Source organism: Aegilops tauschii, chromosome 2 (assembly GCF_002575655.3).
Source record: "Aegilops tauschii subsp. strangulata cultivar AL8/78 chromosome 2, Aet v6.0, whole genome shotgun sequence".
In the NCBI taxonomy this organism is placed as follows: Eukaryota; Viridiplantae; Streptophyta; class Magnoliopsida; order Poales; family Poaceae; genus Aegilops; species Aegilops tauschii.
The window spans coordinates 493,797,596-493,815,840 of record NC_053036.3 but is presented as its reverse complement, the minus strand read 5'-3'; the positions used below and the strand labels follow the sequence as shown (position 1 = coordinate 493,815,840).

At 46.4% G+C, this 18,245-nt stretch overlaps 3 protein-coding genes across 3 annotated transcripts; 1 reads left to right on the top strand and 2 right to left on the bottom strand.

Moving 5' to 3' along the window:
• Positions 1-268: 268 nt before the first annotated feature.
• Positions 269-4,992, bottom strand: LOC141041162 (uncharacterized). Its single transcript, XM_073507278.1, has 6 exons — positions 4,853-4,992; positions 1,712-1,897; positions 1,291-1,600; positions 1,117-1,194; positions 382-488; positions 269-272 (listed from the first exon to the last, which is right to left on the bottom strand). Exons 1-6 carry the CDS (start codon positions 4,990-4,992, stop codon positions 269-271), a joined length of 825 nt encoding a protein of 274 aa, XP_073363379.1.
• A 4,470-nt stretch (positions 4,993-9,462) lies between these two features.
• On the top strand, positions 9,463-10,107 carry LOC141041161 (uncharacterized). The gene has a single exon (XM_073507277.1). It carries the CDS (start codon positions 9,463-9,465, stop codon positions 10,105-10,107), a length of 645 nt encoding a protein of 214 aa, XP_073363378.1.
• A 4,548-nt stretch (positions 10,108-14,655) lies between these two features.
• On the bottom strand, positions 14,656-16,787 carry LOC109753527 (GATA transcription factor 5). The gene is made up of 3 exons (XM_020312427.4): positions 16,455-16,787; positions 15,946-16,239; positions 14,656-15,840 (listed from the first exon to the last, which is right to left on the bottom strand). Exons 1-3 carry the CDS (start codon positions 16,617-16,619, stop codon positions 15,028-15,030), a joined length of 1,272 nt encoding a protein of 423 aa, XP_020168016.1. The 5' UTR covers positions 16,620-16,787; the 3' UTR covers positions 14,656-15,027.
• Between the last annotated feature and the right edge of the window lie 1,458 nt (positions 16,788-18,245).

Genomic DNA, 18,245 nt, shown 5'->3' with positions numbered 1-18,245 from the left:
AAAAAATACCAAAACAGAAGAACGACCATGGCTTCAACTGTAAAAGGTCCGTGACCTCACAAGTTTCACTAACGAGTCTCTATCAGCAAATAAGGGAAAGCAAACATTCCGAAAGAAAGGCATGACCTTGCCTTTGAATAACATCGTAAACGTGCCTCTCCGAGCAAACGTGTCAGAGGAAGCACTTGCGAACGACAGACAGAACTCTGACTCAACATAACATAGGGCATGCCTCCACTAACTAGACAGACTTGACTTCACTAGCAGACTACCTAGAAATATTACAGAACGTACAACCATGACAGTGACTCATACTAACATAACGCAGTGCCTCTCCGAATTTAGTACCCAAAGAAAGGATAACGCCTCTGCCAAACATACGACAATGCATCAAATGCCTTCACGGCCATGCCTTTCAAAATCAAAGTACCACCACAATAATTGAAACACAGTACTCCCACAGCAAGTATCACACTGGATTTTTGTCCCTAAAACAGAAAAAAAATATTGAAACAGACAACATATATTGAAACAGACAGAACATTGAGAAAATATGAAGAATCTTAAAAACACTCAAGCTCTGCATAAAAACATTTCGAACACACAACCACAACCATATATTCAATATAAAAACAACCGTGCCAAACACAGTACGAACACAAAGTGAAAGTAACGCCCCTACCTATCAGTGTGACGATATTGAGAGAAGAACTGAAGCAGCTAGCAAACTAATAACACCAGAGTGTGCCTTGCCTAAAACAAAAGCAATGCCTCCCTGAACAGACGACTGTACGCTGCCTAGAATCACGAAAGTGCACATCTGAGTGCTCCCCTTAATACATCTCATATTATACCAACTCGTAGCAAAAAATCATTAGAGGAAAATATTCTTGGAGGCACCCAATCAAGAAAAACTTAGATGATCACGAAAATAAACTTAAATTTCCAAACTAGTCAACTCCATCCGGTTCAAAATAAAACCACCACAATTACAAATTCATCAGTCTATGCAATATTACCACATACAATAACTATCAAATAACCAATTCATCACACAATCCATCTTGCCAGCACTTCCAGCTAGACTACTCCTCAGAAACGTCCTCGCCATCTGACATCAGGAAGACAACGACGATGCAGGATGTCCCTCATTGACAGAAACCGGCGGTATAGCTCATAGCTCACATACCCTTCCTAAAGGAAAAGCAAATGAAAACATGAATATACAAAAAAACAAGTATTGTTCTAGCAACAAAGGCAGAAACTAACGAAAATGAAATCTTCACTTACAGTAGCTCCATGTTTCAGGTGATCAAAAGTAAGTGGCTTCCAATCCCAGTAGTGACGAAGAAGTTCTGGAAAAGATGACTCCAGCTTCGAATAAGATTCGTCAATGATGGCTCCTGCTAAGTCCTCCATGGAGTCCCTTTCTTCGCCGCCTTTGATCATAAACTTCTCTTGGATGTCGATGTGGTACCCTTCTGGAATTCTGATGAAATCTTGAAAAAGAGCATCTCTAATATTCCTGACGCCCACACTAGAGAAAGTTATACCTCTATTCTCAAGGAATTCCTTCAGGGCAGGGCACTCCGTCCTGGCCCTGCAGAAGTGATAGAGAAAAACATGATTCCGCATAGCCAGTTGCATGATGGCGACATTTCTACGCCTGTAACAATCCTTTCGCGTGAACTCCATGCCGAGACCAACAAACTTGTGCTTCTCCTCACGCAACCAGTCCTCGTACAAGGCAATGATCTCCTCCACCTGGCCAGGCTCGTTGGTGTACCACACGTCGAGCTTCGTGTTACCATCAGCAACTATAGGATGGTACTCGGTGGTGTTCAAAAAGTCGTCCATGGCAGCGAGCAGGAAGGTGCCAATGGAGATTCCTGAGACCCTGCAACAAGGTTGGGGAGTGGTGCGGAGGGTGGGAACTGCCTGATGTTCTGTGGCTACAATACGACGTGAAGACCTCACAAACACGGCCAGTATTTAACCTTGCGAGGGACGTTTCAGTTACAATGCGCATTAACGTGTGAACTAGGAACAGCGAATAGATGGTTGTGCTTCCGAAGCTCATAAAACCATGCACTTCGTAAAGTCACGGCTGTGCACAAATATTTGATGCCGTGGAGAAATCGAGGAGCCTCTAACTTTATTTTACGGTAACTGACACACTGAATAGTCACATCGAATAGCCGGCACATCGGTCATCAATTCCTCCTTTGAACAAAGACCACCGACGGAAGAATCCAATGAAGCAAACGAACAGCCAGCCGTACACCTTAGATCCGAAGGCCAAAACTCATCCGTGCCTCATCTAGCTAGATTCACAACATCTGTCCCTCGATAGTCAAGGCTGGTTTCACGTGAGGCCCGGGTATGTAGGCACAAGACGCACATACGTGTCTATCCCAAAGGCACGGGTATGCAGGCACACGATGCACATATGTGTCTATTCCATAGGCACGAGTATCACCACAGGCACGTAGAGATACAGGCAGCAACTCGCCGGAAACACGTGAATGCATGCAACGCAGGCACGGAAACTTAGCCTCTACAGGCACGTGCTTCGGCTTAGCAAGGCACGAATACGGCATTGCAATTGACGTTCTCGAGCCACGGCTACACACCCTCTGCGTACAGACATGGAATTGCAGCTTCTTCGACGCACAAGCACGGTTTTCGAATTGGCATTCTCGAGGCACAGGTACAAATCCTCTGGATGCAAAAAAGAGAGGTGGCAGAGGCATCGGTAAGAACACTCTGTTCGAGAGGCATGGTTGCAAACTCTCAAGAGGGACAGCCATGTAACACCGCAGACACATAGAGTCGTGACGTGTATCACGTGAGATACATCAAATACAAGCAGCGAATCAACGGGAGAAGTGAAAGAGCCACAGTTTTAAAGTGTCCAGAGGCACGGGCGTGTAGAAGCACAGGCACGACGAGTCACAGCCACCGCATCCCCTCACGGACGGGCGTCTGACACCACAGGCACGTAGAGTCACAGCCAGCGTGTCTCCAGAGACAAGCGAATGCATGTACAGGACGTACAGAACTGAAGCGTATACAGGCACGGAATTGCGGCTTTTGGCGCATAGGTACGGCTTTGGAATTGGCGTTTTCGAGGCACGGGTACAAACCACCTGGATGCACAAAAGAGTGGTGGCATAGGCACGGTTGTGTAGTCTGAAGAGAAACTGTCGTGTGACACCATCACATAGAGACATCGCGTGTGTCACGTGAGGTACATGAATAGCGGAAAAGAAGCCACGGAAGTGAAGCCTCCACAGACACGGATGCCGAGCTTCTAGAGGCACGGTCCCGAAGAACACAAAGACAGGAAACTGAAAATGTTGCCTCGTACGTTACCAGATGTGCCTCTCTTGTGCGAATGTGTATAACACAATAATACAAACACAAACAAACGGCGGTGAATATAAGCCAAACAAAAAACACGCTTCTCCCAAACAATACATATGCGTCCCCTCACGGACGGGCGTCTAGCACCAGAGGCACGTAGAGTCACAGCCAGCATGACGCCTGAGACACGCAAATGCACGTACAGGAGACACGGAATTAAAGCGTATACAGGCACGGAATTGCGGCTTCTCATAGTTCTCGAGGCACGGGTACAAACCACCTGGATGCACAAAAGAGTGGTGGCAAAGGCACGGTTGTGTAGTGTCAAGAGGAACTGTCGTGTGAAACCAGCACGTTACAGACATGGCGTGTGTCACGTGAGGTACATGCATAGACGGAAAGAAGCCACGGAAGTGAAGCCTGAACAGACACGGATGTCCGGATTCTCGAGGCACGGTCCTAAAGCACACAAAGACAGGAAACTAAAATGTTGCCTCGTACGTTAGCAGACATGTCTCTCTTGTGCGAACGTGTAAAAGACAACAATACAAACACAAACAAACGGCACTGAATATAAGCCAAACACAAAGCGCACTTCTCCCAAACAATACATATGCGCCACTTCAACAGGTTCTCTAAATGTACATGAACTCGCGCAAACGTCAACAATGAACTTGTAACATGAAAAAACATAAGAAATTATATTCACATAACATGAGACAGTACTCCATAGATTTGAACTAAAAGTACTCATTAATTATACAAAAAGAAATGAAAGTCTTCCAGGAGTCCATTCTGCTCAGACCACCGGGACCATTCTACTCAGTTGGAGTTCTGCTCAGAAGCATCAACGGCGTCCGGGGTCGGGAAGACAACGAGGAGGCATCATGTCCTTCATAGACAGAACTCGGCGGTAGAGCTCATAGCTGACATACCCATCCTAAAATAAAAAGCGGATGAGAATGAAGATATACATAAAGGGGAAAAGGTACTATTGTTGCAATAAAACAAAAATATAAAGACAGAAGATCATAAAAAATGATATTTTCACTTACAATTGCCGCATATTTCAGGTGTTCAAGGGAAAGCGGCTTCCATTCCCAGTAGTCATGCAGACCTTGTGGAAAAGATGACTTCATACTCAAGTAAGATTTTGTTTATGACGGCTCCTGCCAAATCTGCCATGGACTCCCTTAGATTGCCTCCTTCGATCATGAGCTCCTCTTGAAGGTCGATGTGACACTCTCTTGGGATTTTGAGGTAACTGTTTGCGAGAACATCCCTATCGTTCCTGACGTCGACACTAGCAAAAATTATACCTTTGTTCCGAAGGAAATCCTTCAGAGCAGTGCACTCTGTCCTGGCCTTGCACAAGTGATAGACAAGAACATGCTTGCGCATCGCCAGTTGCATAACGGCGACTTTTCTACTACGATCAAAATAATCCTCTCGTGTGTACTCCAGATCAAGACCAACAAACTTTTACCTGTCCTCACGCAGCCATTCCTCATAGAGAGTAAGAATCTCCTCCACCTTGTAGGGCTCGTTGGTGTACAACACCTCGAGCTTGGTATTACCATCAGCATCTATAAAGAGACGCTCAGTAGTGTTCCTGAAGTCGTCCATGGAACCAAGGGTGACACGACAATGGAGTTTGACTGTGCTTCTCGTACGAGGCGAGGATGACGGGAGCTACCTGCACTTCTCTGGAGAGAATAAGACGCGATAACCTCCAGGAATAGACCACTACTTAACCTTGGGGAGAGACGACTCATTTACCATGCGCCCATTTAATTGCACCGGGAACGGTGAATGGACGATTGTGCTTCTGCAGCTCGTGAAACCATGCACTTCAAAAGTCACGACTGCCACGCTATAATCAAGGAGCCTCTAGGTTAACTCTAGCACGGTATCTAGCACAATAAATACTAACAATAAATAGCCATCCCATCGGTCACCAGCACATCCTTTGATCGAGAGAACAATGCGAAGAGGCAAACGAGATGACCCTGTCGTACAAATACTACACTGGGAGTGAACAAAAATAGAAGCACGGTTCGGCCAGAACAAAAGCCACACGCGTGCATCCACTTTGGTTAAAGACAAACCTCAGTGACATCAACGGACCATGTCTGCGTACCACCAGAAACATTGACAAAACAAAAGCACGTCCATGCTTCTGACATACATATAACCGTGGGCTATCATACATATTCCCGCCTGAAGCCAGCGTACATAAAAACAGTGGCTCCCCTGGGTCATCGACTGCCTGAAAAAAATTACAATACCAGAGCCACGAACCGTGACTCAATTTCAGATGCAAACGTGCCTCTCATTAGGAACCATCATGCCTCCCGTCAATTTGCATCCCCTGACATATCGACCATGCCTCTCCTGTTACAACGACCGTGCATCTAATAACATCATCACCGATCCTCTCCTAAAGACACACCCAACCATATCTGATTAAACATATGATTAAAAAAACACAGAAGCACGAGCATGCTTTTCAGCATGTATAACCGTGCCTCACAAAAAGTATGTGAGGCAGGATAGGCACGTAGAAGACTCCGCTGGGAAGCAGCACAGCTGAACAACTACAGTGAGAGGCAGCTGGACGAGTCAAACGTCTCGCATCCCCATAACACCTCAGAATGCACGCACACCATCCACAAACCAGCATTCATTCCATTTCGTAGGATAAAAAATAAAACAAGAAGCACTCATTACTACTCTTGCTCTCTCAAGACTGCTTTATATTTAAATAAGCTCCGACTCCCTCAGCCACATCACAACTCACTTGCCTTCTTCGTCCCCTGCTTCTAGCCTAGGGTTCGTGCTTCTTCCCCGCACACAGTCTGATTTCAAACAAGTTATTGTAGAGTTTTTACTGGGTCTCTCGATTAATATCTAAGCCGTGCTTCTCTCGTAGATTGCTGGCCGTGGGTGCTTGCCATAAGCTTCCCATCACAACCCATCTGGCTTATCTGTCCGCCTACTTCTAGGGTTCGTGCTTCTTCCTCGCACATAGTCTCATTTCAAACAAGTTATTGTAGAGTTTTTATTGGGTCTCTTGATTAACTTCTAAGCCGGGCTTCTCTCGTAGATTTGCTGGCCGTGGGTACTTGCCCTAAGCTTCCCATACCCCAATCTCCGTTCGTCGACGCCCGTTCTTCTTCTCTCCCAGGTAAAAAGCATATGCGTAAGCAGCATGCTCCGATCCGTATCTACGTTTTGAAAAAGATATTTAAATTATTACTATTTTATGTTTAGGTTTTTCATTTGATAGTTATTGAAGCATCAGATCCGGTACAACGACTTCATTCTCTAAAGCAATAAAAAACCATTTGAAAATCTAAACAAGTGATCTAAACTCTGTCATACTGCTTTTCTGGAAGGACTAGATGAGAAGATTTCTGGTAAATTTGTAGTTGTAGTCTGCCTTCGTACGGATATTTTTAATACGGCTAACGTAGCTGAAGCTAGTCGTTGTCTACCTTCAACGTTGAATCTTGTTTTAAATTGTTATGATATTCTTGTTTTCTTAACATAGTTGTTCTGGATTATTTAGGTATGATTTGCCCTACCTGCCGCCAACCAGGCGGCCCTTGCGAACCACACCCTCAAGTTCTCCAGCACTTTGAGATTATTCTTGATGAAAATTGCTGGAGCCGCATGGTTAGTAAGCATTACTAACGTATTAGTTGCTTACAACACAGTAGAAATCATCGCTGTTACTCATACCCCCTTGCACCTACACTAGGTTCCCCTGCTGTCACTTCTTCGCACCTGTCTTGTGTTTTCATTTTCCATTAGTTTGCCTGCCCATACCTTGATTACTATAGTGCATCTTCAGTTCTAATTAAAATTAGTCAACATATGCCAAAAATCTGTAATTCTTATCAAAAATTCATATCCAATTTAAGAAAACTTTTAACATTAATAATACGCGAGTTCAAATTTATACTTACAGGTTGTTATTTGCACTATTTTTTCCAGTATGTACCTTGTAATGTCAGAGCTTTTCTCGCTGAATACATTGACGAGAGGAAGAAAGAAGCAAGAAAATTGCGTAAAGAGCAGGTAGAGCCAGCCCTTCTTACACATGAAGGAAGGTCTTACAATGCTTTGTTTAAGCATAGGGCGAACTACACAAAGTTCTGCGGTGGTGAGTGGAACACCTTTGCGGATGATTATGAACTTCGTGCTGGAGACCGCATAGAATTTGAACTACCAGACGAGGGTCTCAATCTCGAAATACAAACATATCGGGATGACAAAAGACTGCTTCCATTACCCCACGTTGGTAGGTATTTAATATTACAAACTTATCTTCTTTCACTGTAATTTTATATGCATGAATCGAATTGAATAATATTAACCCCGTGTTGGATATAACTTTATCTAACTTTAAAATCTTTTTCTTTTTCTAGCTCTCGACGATCTTTCTTCTGACGATTTTGACCATGTTCACTGCTGTGTCTACTCTAAGGATATTGAGCTTACCTACGACGAGACATGATTCTTTCTACAACGCCTTTTCGGAGATACTTTCATCCGTTGCCGTCCATTTGTCCACGTATTGACTCCCACTAACACCAAAGACTGCGTCATGGTTGGTTACAACTGTCCTTGTTAAAATACCAAACGTATTTTGCTCATATGTAAAATTATGAACAACCTATTTATTCAAACCTAAAACAACAAAACTTTTGTTGTTCTCTTAATATGTTGTTTTATCTATTTACACACAAACCTGAACATGCCAGGAATTATATTACTTTCAATATGGAATTTCTTAATGTTTGCGCACTCACCGTATTCAGCCATTCTTTTATTTATTGTCCAAGTGACAAATCAACGGTTTTAATTTCTATTTAATTTCGATTTCTTTTAAAAAATTCCGAGGAGCGTTGTCTCGACACTGAAGAGATGGGTGGACATGCCAACCAATGGCAGGGTGACCCTTGAAGCTCCTGATGAAGCTACCCATGTCATCACTCCTTCGTCGTACTACATCTCCAAAAACGACGGTGGGATGGTAATAGAAAAGTCTTCTTTCAGAGACTTCATATCAGCTGCATCCTTTGTTGAAAAGAACGTTGTTCTAATCACTTTCAAAGAGTGCCATGACCGTTCTGTGTCTATCATCATTCAGCGCATTCTGTAGATTCCGTCGGAACCAGCACCTAAAATGGAAGCAAGCAGTGTATCTCCTAGGATGTCAGCGCTCATTTCATGATGATGCCTCCAGCAGAAAAACACTGGTTACTATAAGTTTGCTAGTAGGATGGTAGAGTAATGTAACTATTATGGACCATGTGCTTGCTTGAACTATCGGAATGATCTTTTGCAACTTATGTAGCTCTTACGGACACTCAACTTGCTGTTTCAACCATCGGAATGATCCTTTGCAACAAATAGTGTTTGAACTATCGGAATGATTCATGCGAAAAAATCATAATTCAAAAAACCAAAAAACAGAAAGAATCATTTTCAAAAATCAAACAAAAAAAGAATCAGTTTTTGATTCAAAACCTATAGCAATGCCATGTTATCAAACTTATTCAAACCATCTAGTGAAACATATCTCAATTAAAAACCAAACAGGACTCCATTTTCAAGTTCAAACTATATTTACTTCAACTTTTCCTAAACAAACACTTGTGCACCGAATAACATAACAACAGTGCCTCCCGAACCAAGGAAGATTGTTAATTGGAAAAAACGTTTTCACAACAAAGGCACGACCATGCATCTGCTGAGTGTTCTACTGTTTACACGACTACGTTCACAACCAAAGATGGAATACGCACATATGAATCACGCACGCAGCACGCAACGAATAAAAAAATTCAATGAACAAGATAGGTGAAAATCTTAAAAAAACAGATAAAACAAACGAAATCACTAATTGAGGAGCACTCACTTGTTTCCGAAAATCTATGCCTGGAACCGCCGGGTGACTAGCAACTGCTATTTGGCGGTTTCCTTTTTTGCACGGCAAAATATCCCTTTCGCTTTTCCGACTCCATTTGCATCCTCTTCCTCGAAAGTTTCTCGCCAGCCGCAGTTCACCACCGCGCACCTCCAGCCATGGACGACGGGAAACTAACAACACTCACCGAACACATTACTACCCACGGTACAACTGTGCTGGAGGTGGTGTACACCAACAACCCAAGGACCGTGGAGCGGATCATCAAAAAGTACGAGGAATGGCTAAAGGAGGAGAAGAACAAGTTCGTCGGCCTCGACCTCGAGTACACACGTAAGAGCAGTTACATACGACAAGGGATCGCCATCGTCCAACTTGCCATGCGCGAGCATGTCCTTGTATACCACTACTGCAGATCCGAGCGCTCCCAGGCGTTAGTTGACTTCCTGCAACGGAAAGCGGTAACTTTCACTAGCGTCGACACCAGGAACGACAAGACCATGCTTGCCCGTGCATGGATCAAAATTCCAGACGAGCACCACGTCGACATCCAGAGGCTATTCTGCATCACGGGTGGTGGAGAAAGGGACTCCATGGGTGACCTTGCAGCGGCCATCATCGACCCCTCATACAAGAACATGAAGAAATCATTCCCAAAGGAGAAGCACCAGTTCTGGGAGTGGAAGCCACTTTCCCCGATACACCTTGAGTACGCGGCAAAGGACGGGTATGTTAGCTACGAGTTGTACCGTAGAATCCTAATCATCAAGAATGGCTACGTCACCTCCACCAACAACCAATAGAAGAAAGACTCCGCCCATGTAAGAACAAAGATGAGGGATCTTCCAGCGGCTGGAAGCGCCGGAAGGGAAACAGTGGTTGGTAAATTGCGAGAAAATGGATGTCTACATTAAACTAGTAGGAACTACTATTATCATAATTTAGATTGTATGAACCTATGTTGTAAATATGTTTGTTGTTGCTCAAAGATGTTGTGTGTATTGTATTACTATTTTACGTTTGAACTTTGAACACAGTGGTGTGCTCATGTACAAATGCATACTAAGTTTTGCATGTCTAAATGCAATTAGTAAGTTATGTCCCAGTACTGAGCAAGCATATATTGTATCCATGATTATAGAACGAGAGATATGTCGTACGATATTGTATTATAATTTTCATACTCAACCTTTACAAGATGCATCGTGCATTTACAAGAATATGTGATGATGTCGTTGTAAACTTTCAGTACAATGCTTATTAAACATTGGCGTGAACAATTCATAAATATTGCAGAAGAACATTCGGTACACAGACACAAGTGACAAGAACTTTGTTACTTTAACCACATTGGAAAAAATCCTTGCCTCCATTTCACATCAAACACCGCTCCGTCCATTCAGAACACCTTGCTATTGCACACAGGTGCCTCTCCGTACACCAGTTCTGCACGATGCCACAAAACTACACTACCATGTGCAACTGACCTATGGACAAGCGTGGCTCTCTAAGTGTCTACTCAATCCATGCCTGTGGTGCCACGCACCCGTGACCCTAGAGACTTCACACCTGTGCATCCACAACCGAGCCCCTCTAACCAAATACTTCGACCGATGCCTCTACTGTCGTACATACGTGCCTCTAGAAACTTGACAGCAGCAAGAGGGTTCAAAACCGTGCCTCCACACAACCGTGCTTGTACTGACTTCACTTTCGTGCCTCTGTTTGCTTGATCAACGTGCCTCACATGAAACCCACAGTAACTCTACGTGCTCCGCACGCGTGATCGCCAGTGCAACTTTGGTGCTGCACAAACGCGTCTCTCAGTATACCCGTGCCTCCACACAGCCGTGCCTGTACTGACTATAATTCCATGTCTCCATTTTGCTCAATCCACGTGCCTCACATAAAACCAACAGTAACTCTACGTGCTACACACACACGTGCCTCTCGCATGAAACCCATAGTATCTCGCCCGTACAACTTTGGCGCTACACACACGTACCTCTCAGTATACCCGTGCCTCCTTACAACCGTGCCTGCACTGACTTCAATTCCGTGCCTTCATTTGCTTAATTCCAGTGCAACACATGTGCCTCTACTGTATTGATAACTATGACCCCAATTAAATAACATCCGTCCAAAAAAACATCTTTAAAAGAGATGCACAACCATACCTCTTCTAAAAACATACAACAGCAATGAACACTTAGGTTCATATCGTTTCATATATCTAGATAACATTAAACCGTAGCATAGATTTTTAAACAAAATCCATTTATGTTCAAAGGCTATAACTAACATCACTGCGGCAGAAGACTGAAGATAACAACGAGCCTCCCATCACGCTTTTTGGAAGTTATCAGCACCAAGCTGTTTACTTCAATAGACGATGCCTGGAGAAAATCACTGAAACCTTCCTGTTTGAACACCATTCTACTACCCAAGCCAATGAAGTAGGAGCAAGGAGTGCTCACATATATATCATCATCACCAGATTCCAAAGTAACTTCAAGGGTTAAAACGCCAGTCCTAGGAAAAGTCACAAACTCCTTCAAACTCCTCACAACAATACCAGGAATAACTTGACAAAAAACATGAAGATATCAGAAATAGAACAAAAATTCAAAACAATAAATAGAAGAGATAATAAAAATAAATAAATAAACAGAAACAAACAAAAAATGATGGAAAAAATCTGACCATATGATGACCATTAACATTCATGGAATCAATCGTGTGAACAAAAGGACAACAAGGTATGTAGTCATCATCAAAGAGTTGACACCTCATGAAATACATCTGCTGATAATTAAGAAAAACACCACGGGTGTAATAACAACTCCCAACAAGTTCCATCTCGGAGTCGCTCAAACCATCAAGAGCTACAAAATATAATTACACAGGCTCAAGGGAACAGAAAAATCATCATGTGCAATAAAACAAGCTAAAAACTTCCTTAAAAATAAACCTTACCAACAGACGGTAAAGGAGACAACGCATCTCCACGACCAACACGATAAAAATCAATGCCAATCCGCGTTCCATAATGTTCAAGCCTAATGGTCATTATATCACGAGGACGAACACCATAATCACTGACCAATCGTTCCCAGGAAGGACCATGGAATTTGCTCCTCACCCGACCATGACTAAACAGAACACCATACAAATAACCCTCATTGCACTGAAGAGCAAGATCAGTATCTTCGTCACCCCTCCTTATGGCTAAAGCCCTACACTCCTCGATGTAACGAGCAAGATGAGCTCTAAAACTGCACGGAACATACTGCACAACAAATCAAAACAAGGATCATAATCAAAACCTAAACAACATGAGCAGCACCAAAAGAAATAAGCGTGTGTGCCAAAAATTGAACAATTATAAAATGATATTCTTACAACACGCCTCCAACAACGCCGATCCAGGACCACACTGAACCCATCTACAGAAGATTCAACAGAAGAACACGGGCCACCAGGCATACGGCAAAAAGGACAAACCATAACTGCAAGGAACACAATGATTATCAAGAACTAATTCCACAAAACCCAGTTGAAACTTGACATCTGATAGTGTTGGTAGTCCCCACCCGTAACTACCCCATAAATCTCCATATCCCGGAAATATAATGGGAACAAAAAGAGAAACGAGAAACGGAAACAGGGAACCCACGAAGGCAACCGGTAAGGAACGACGATATCGCGAACGGGGAAGCGCGGTCGACGCTAAAGAAGGACCGCCGTAAGAGCAGGCAACAAGCGCGGCGGCCGGGACAGGGGCCGCCGTAACCACGCGACAAGAGCGGCGGCCGCGACGGGAGGAGACGACGGCAAAGAAAGAACAGTGCGCCACGACGATTCGCCCACACCAGAGAGAAACAGATCTCAAAACAGATCAAAAGGTATTACAAAACACTAAAAGTATAAGGACTAAAGTGAAAAAAGGAAAAACCACACAGGGAAACCGGAAAATCACGGGAGACGCCGTGCGCGCGACAAGTGTCGCGCGCGGAGCACCTCGGAAAAGTCTCACGACCGCTCCGCGCATGACAATTGGCGCGCGGGGAGCGCTCCCCGGCTAATCGTTGCGGGGAGCGCTCCTCAATTAGTGATTTCGCTATCTTCCAATAAAATTATTTTTTGTCACTTTGGGCTTTTCCCGGGCTTTCGGGCCATACTTCAGGCAGAAAAGTGGAGCCCAAGCCCAGATGCTGTTTTTTTTTCCGGCTCGGGCTGCCCATGAACAGGAGTTCACGGCACATGCACCTCCCCATACTTATGCAAGTACTGTCAGCCTCTGCTACTGTCCTGTGTCCACAGGGCATGACAATAGATGCGCAATTAAGCGCAAAGAAAGTAAAATCCAAGATGGATTCAGTATAGGAGGGAGATGAAGACGGATCGGAATGCAAGAAAGGAACAAACTAAAGCCATTGCGTACGTGCTTAAGATAAGACGACATGAGGTTAGTGTGTGTGTGTGTGTGGTGGGGGGGGGGGGGGGCGCCAGGGGCGTTGGCTGCCGGGCCGAGTGGGCGCCGGAGCCGGGTGGTGCAGCGCAAAGCGAGGCAAGGCGCCGGTCGCGGTCACCACGTCAGTGCCCCATTACGATTACGGCCTCTGGTTTTGGTTAGGTCGGAAATAAGTTGGGGTCCCAGTCCGAGTGCACCACGCATCGCTGCTGTCACCAACAGTGCCGGCCGGCCGGCCGGCCTGAAAAAATCTCGCCGCGCCGTGGAAATTTCAAACCATCGCGTGGGGACATGGCGGTACTGAATCACGAGGGAGAAGCATCTCTCAGTGCATGCAGCAGCAGCAGCTGCACCAAAGGTCCAAAGCTATGTAGGAGTACAAGAACAGAGCGAGCACGGAAGCCGATATAATAACTGAGCCCAAAAGACAGGGGCGCCTCCTGGCCATAGTAGTAATGGTTCGTCTTTTCAAACAGTTATGGCTCAGGCGTAGGTGTATACGACTACACACTGCAAAGAGCCACACCGATGCATATGATTCATTGGTGATTGAGAAAATTAGCAGGGCCATCCATGAACAAGAACTTCCCAACTCCACTCCATTCCTGCTCTTGCACGAAACAGACAGCGCAGCGTGGTTGCTTGCAGCATCCATCTACCTCTACCTCTCGCTGTCCCGAGCCCTCAACTGTCTGCTCTGCCCCTAACTAAGCATGCATCATGCTGTTACATGTGACAACACCATGTGATGTATCCGAGGATGCACGCATCACGCACCCGGTTGGTTCGCCGATGCGTTGCTCTCTTCTCGTCTCTCCTCTTTTCCTTCACCCCACCCAAAGGGAAGGTTGGTTCTGGGTTTCTTCAACCCTGACGATGGTAAAAACTAAGCACCGCCATTGATTTACACTACACTAGCAAACACATGCTAGCTCATAGAAAAACTCCTTGGGACAAAGCTGGAAATAAAGTTCTGAGCTAGTGCTGCACTGCTGCTGCTGTAGCAGTACTTAGTACCCTAACAAGCTAATGAAGGTGGTGGAGTTGGAGGAGCCGAATTCCTAAAACCTAACATGACCTAAACCTGCTGGACTCTAATTAATCTCCAAACGGAACTACTCGGATGATGATGATGATACTAGCAGAGAAATGGAAGAAAAAAGGTTCGAGTACGGTAGTACAAAGACTGATACGGGCGGGAAAATGTACAGCCACCGCGGACGGAGTGGCCAGCCAGCCAGCGAACGAGCTAGAACGACGCCACGGCGGGCGCGGTGGCGGTGACTGTGAGGGGGCCGTCCTCCTTCTTGCGCCTCATCTCGAGCACCTTGCGGTGGGAGTTGGAGTGGACGCTGCTCACGTACGTCGGGCTGCACGCCGGCCGGTACTCGGGGAGGAGCCGGCCGGACTTGTAGCGCACGCCGCACGCGTTGCACAGCGTCTTGGCGCCCTCCGGCCCCGCGCGCCACTGCGGGGTCTTCTGCACGCCGCAGTGGCTGCAGCGCCGGTCGCTCTGGGTGGCGGCCTCCATGGCGCTGGAGGGTGCGGGGAGGTTCTTGGGCTTGCGGCCGCGCTTCTTGGCCTTCTGCTTGCTGCTCTTGCCGTGCTTGGACTTCTTGGGCGGCGGCGGCAGGATGTTGTACTCCTCCATGAGCTCCGAGGCGCCGAAGTGCGGCGTGTCCAGCAGGAAGTAGGGCGAGAAGGAGGCCGACGAGGAGCACGAGGAGGTGGTGGTGGTCGACGAGGACGACGTGGAGTCCGGCGCGGGGCCCGAGAGCGACCACCCCGACGCCCTAGAGCGCTTGCTGCGCTTCGCCTTGACCGGGACCAGCGCCTCCGTGGACAGCGCGCATATGGTCGGAGTCCGCATAGGGTCGGACATAGACGGCAGAGCACGGTACGCTCCATCCTGCGGGTGCCGCTGGGGTAGCCGGTGCTGCGGCGGGCGTGGCGCCAACGACGCCATCATCGACGCGGGCGGCGCCGGCTGCGGGGGCAGCTCGGAGAGCGAGTCGTCCATGATACGGGACACCCACTCGAGCTCCTCCTCGACGTCATGCGCCTGCGGAAACACACAGCAAGGCAGGAAGAAATAATTAATTCACCACGTACGACAAAAGCCTGGAAAAAGCCGCGAGAAGCGGTCAAAGTTGCCTTGAAACCTCACCGGCAGGTCAACAATCTCCGGCGCTGGCGGCGCCGGAGGGGCGAGCTCATACGACACGACGGACTGGTTGGGCCCGTCGTTCAACTTCTCTTCTTTCACGGCGGCGGCCGGAGCCTCCTCGGGCTCGTCGGCGCCGTCCCTATCCGGCTCGCAGAACTCCTCGAGGTCCAGCAGGTCCTCGACGGAGAAGCCGTCCCTCTCGGCGAAGCCCCAGGCCGCCGGCGCCTCGGCGGCGGCCTCGTCGGGCGTCTCCTCCTCGCGGCTACTGCCCTTGAGGGCGTCCATCCTCTCGTCCTTCACGGCCCAAAAGTAGGCGCACACATACACACATGAAAATCATAAATTCCCAATTCCAGGAACCAAGAACCACAACTTCAGAGAAAGAGAAAGAACGCTCCTTTTCTTCCTTCCTCTCCCAAAAAAACTTATAACAAAAAAGAAATATCAACAAAAGATTCTCTCTCTATCTCTCTATCTCTCTCGCCCCGGTAATCTCCCTCCCTCCTTACCAGAGAGCTGTGGTGGTGCGCGTAGGACGGCATGGCTGAGGAGCGAAGGGGGGTCGCGGCGGCGGCGGCGGCGGCGGCGTTCGAGGCGAAGGGGAGAGGGTCGGGGGAAGGGGAAGCGGAGGCGGAGAAGGCAAGGGAAGAAGGGATGAGCGTTTGGTGGAGCATTGAATGGCTGCCAAAGTCCGTGGGCACAACAAATGCGAGCAGCGTTGCCTCACGCCCCTCCCCTTTCTCGCATTTCACTCCACCTCCTGCGCCCGCCGGCTTCCCTCCTCCCGCACTCCAAATTTTTCGTCTCGTCCGCTCTTTTTCCTTGGCCTTTGGTGCTCCCCCCGAACTGTTTCCATCTTTATTTTTATGTCGCCACCTCACTATCTTCTCGGTATCGACACTGGCCTTCGAACTCATCTTCTTTTCTTTATGTAAAAAAGAAAAGAAAGAAACGGAGGCGGAAAAGAAGGGTGACGCTACAAGTAACAGCGCGGCGGTCTCGTCGTCTCTGTGTTTTCCACCGCCCCGCGTCGTCGTGATTGTCGTGCTGCGTGGGCGACGAGACGACGGGGTGGTTCTTCTCTTCGGGGTCAGTGGGTGGGTTAAGGTAAAGTGGGTGAGCGATTAGTCGTGGCCGGGGGACACGTGGTGGGCCAGCCGCGATGCCTTCCCTCCGGTCCGAGGGAAATCATAAATGGCGTCATTTTTTAAACCCGAGTGCGGAAAGGTTCGAATTGGATTTGGGCGTTTGGGCGCCCTTTGAATTCCTTCGATCCGCGCCGGATATGATGACGTTCCGTGCATATCTTTTCTTCTCTCCTTTTTTTTTTCATTTTCGTGCTGTGGACACGCGGGTCCATAGCTGTAAATATGCTGCATTCATACAAACTTTTAGGAGTATACACTACACACTTGTGTATGTGCATGCACTAAAAAAAGGTGTGACCGTATGGTAGAGCAATATGTATATCCTTCATTCACTTTAGACTGATGACGATTTTCTGTATACCGGCCCAGAATATAGGCAGCTTCCACTTTTGACAAATAATTATGGTACTCCCAGATTTGCAAAATAGTGGTTGATTAGTGCTCCAACAATTAACAATATTTGTATTGTCTACTCATTTAAAACGGTTGGCGTTTTTCGTACAACGACGCAAAAATGCGGCACACATCAATCATGTAGTACTACAAAACAATGCTACAAAAGCAAGGTCGAAAGTGTGTCTATCTATTGGGTTTTTGTTGATTAACGTCAAGATTGTGCGCATAATGTTTTATCAAACATTTCATGGTTTAGCCTCTCTATGGTTGGACAGCATCAATGATGACCACTAAAAACTGAGGAAAGTCAACATAGGCACTAATAGTAAATTTTCATAGGTTTTTAGTGGGTCAATTTCTACATTCACTCTTAAAATGCAGCTACTATATTAAATTAAACAAGATCATTACACTTAAATCTAGGGGCGTTTTATTGTCAGATATGTAATCAATCTCGAGTGCTCTCGTGAAAATATCTCTATTCTCGAAAATTTCACATTTGCAGGTTGGTTGGTACCTCTGAACCTGGTGATAAACCGTAACCATGGAACTGAAACTCACGACCTTAGTTCATGAAATTGCCATACTCTAGTTTGCTTCACATGGGGGCTCTAAAGGTCCGTACCTCCGAGTCAGCAGTTGCGGGGCTTGGAAGAAATCTCGGGACAGGGGAAACTAGAAAAAAAAAGTACAGAATCATACGAATACAACCAGTTACGTATTGCAAATATGGAGAAAATTAGAAGTATACTGATA

Excerpts from the sequence above, each read along its gene's own strand:
- LOC141041162 (XM_073507278.1), bottom strand. The coding sequence starts at position 4,992 with ATGGACGACTTCAGGAACACTACTGAGCGTCTCTTTATAGATGCTGAT. Across the intron at positions 1,898-4,852 it reads GAATGGCTGCGTGAGGACAG|GGTCTCAGGAATCTCCATTG; the intron begins GTAAAAGTTTGT and ends ACCTTGTTGCAG. Across the intron at positions 1,195-1,290 it reads ACCTGAAACATGGAGCTACT|GAAGGGTATGTGAGCTATGA; the intron begins GTAAGTGAAGAT and ends CTTTTCCTTTAG.
- LOC141041161 (XM_073507277.1), top strand. The coding sequence starts at position 9,463 with ATGGACGACGGGAAACTAACAACACTCACCGAACACATTACTACCCAC.
- LOC109753527 (XM_020312427.4), bottom strand. The coding sequence starts at position 16,619 with ATGCTCCACCAAACGCTCATCCCTTCTTCCCTTGCCTTCTCCGCCTCC. Across the intron at positions 16,240-16,454 it reads CGCACCACCACAGCTCTCTG|GACGAGAGGATGGACGCCCT; the intron begins GTAAGGAGGGAG and ends TGGGCCGTGAAG. Across the intron at positions 15,841-15,945 it reads CGGAGATTGTTGACCTGCCG|GCGCATGACGTCGAGGAGGA; the intron begins GTGAGGTTTCAA and ends GTGTTTCCGCAG.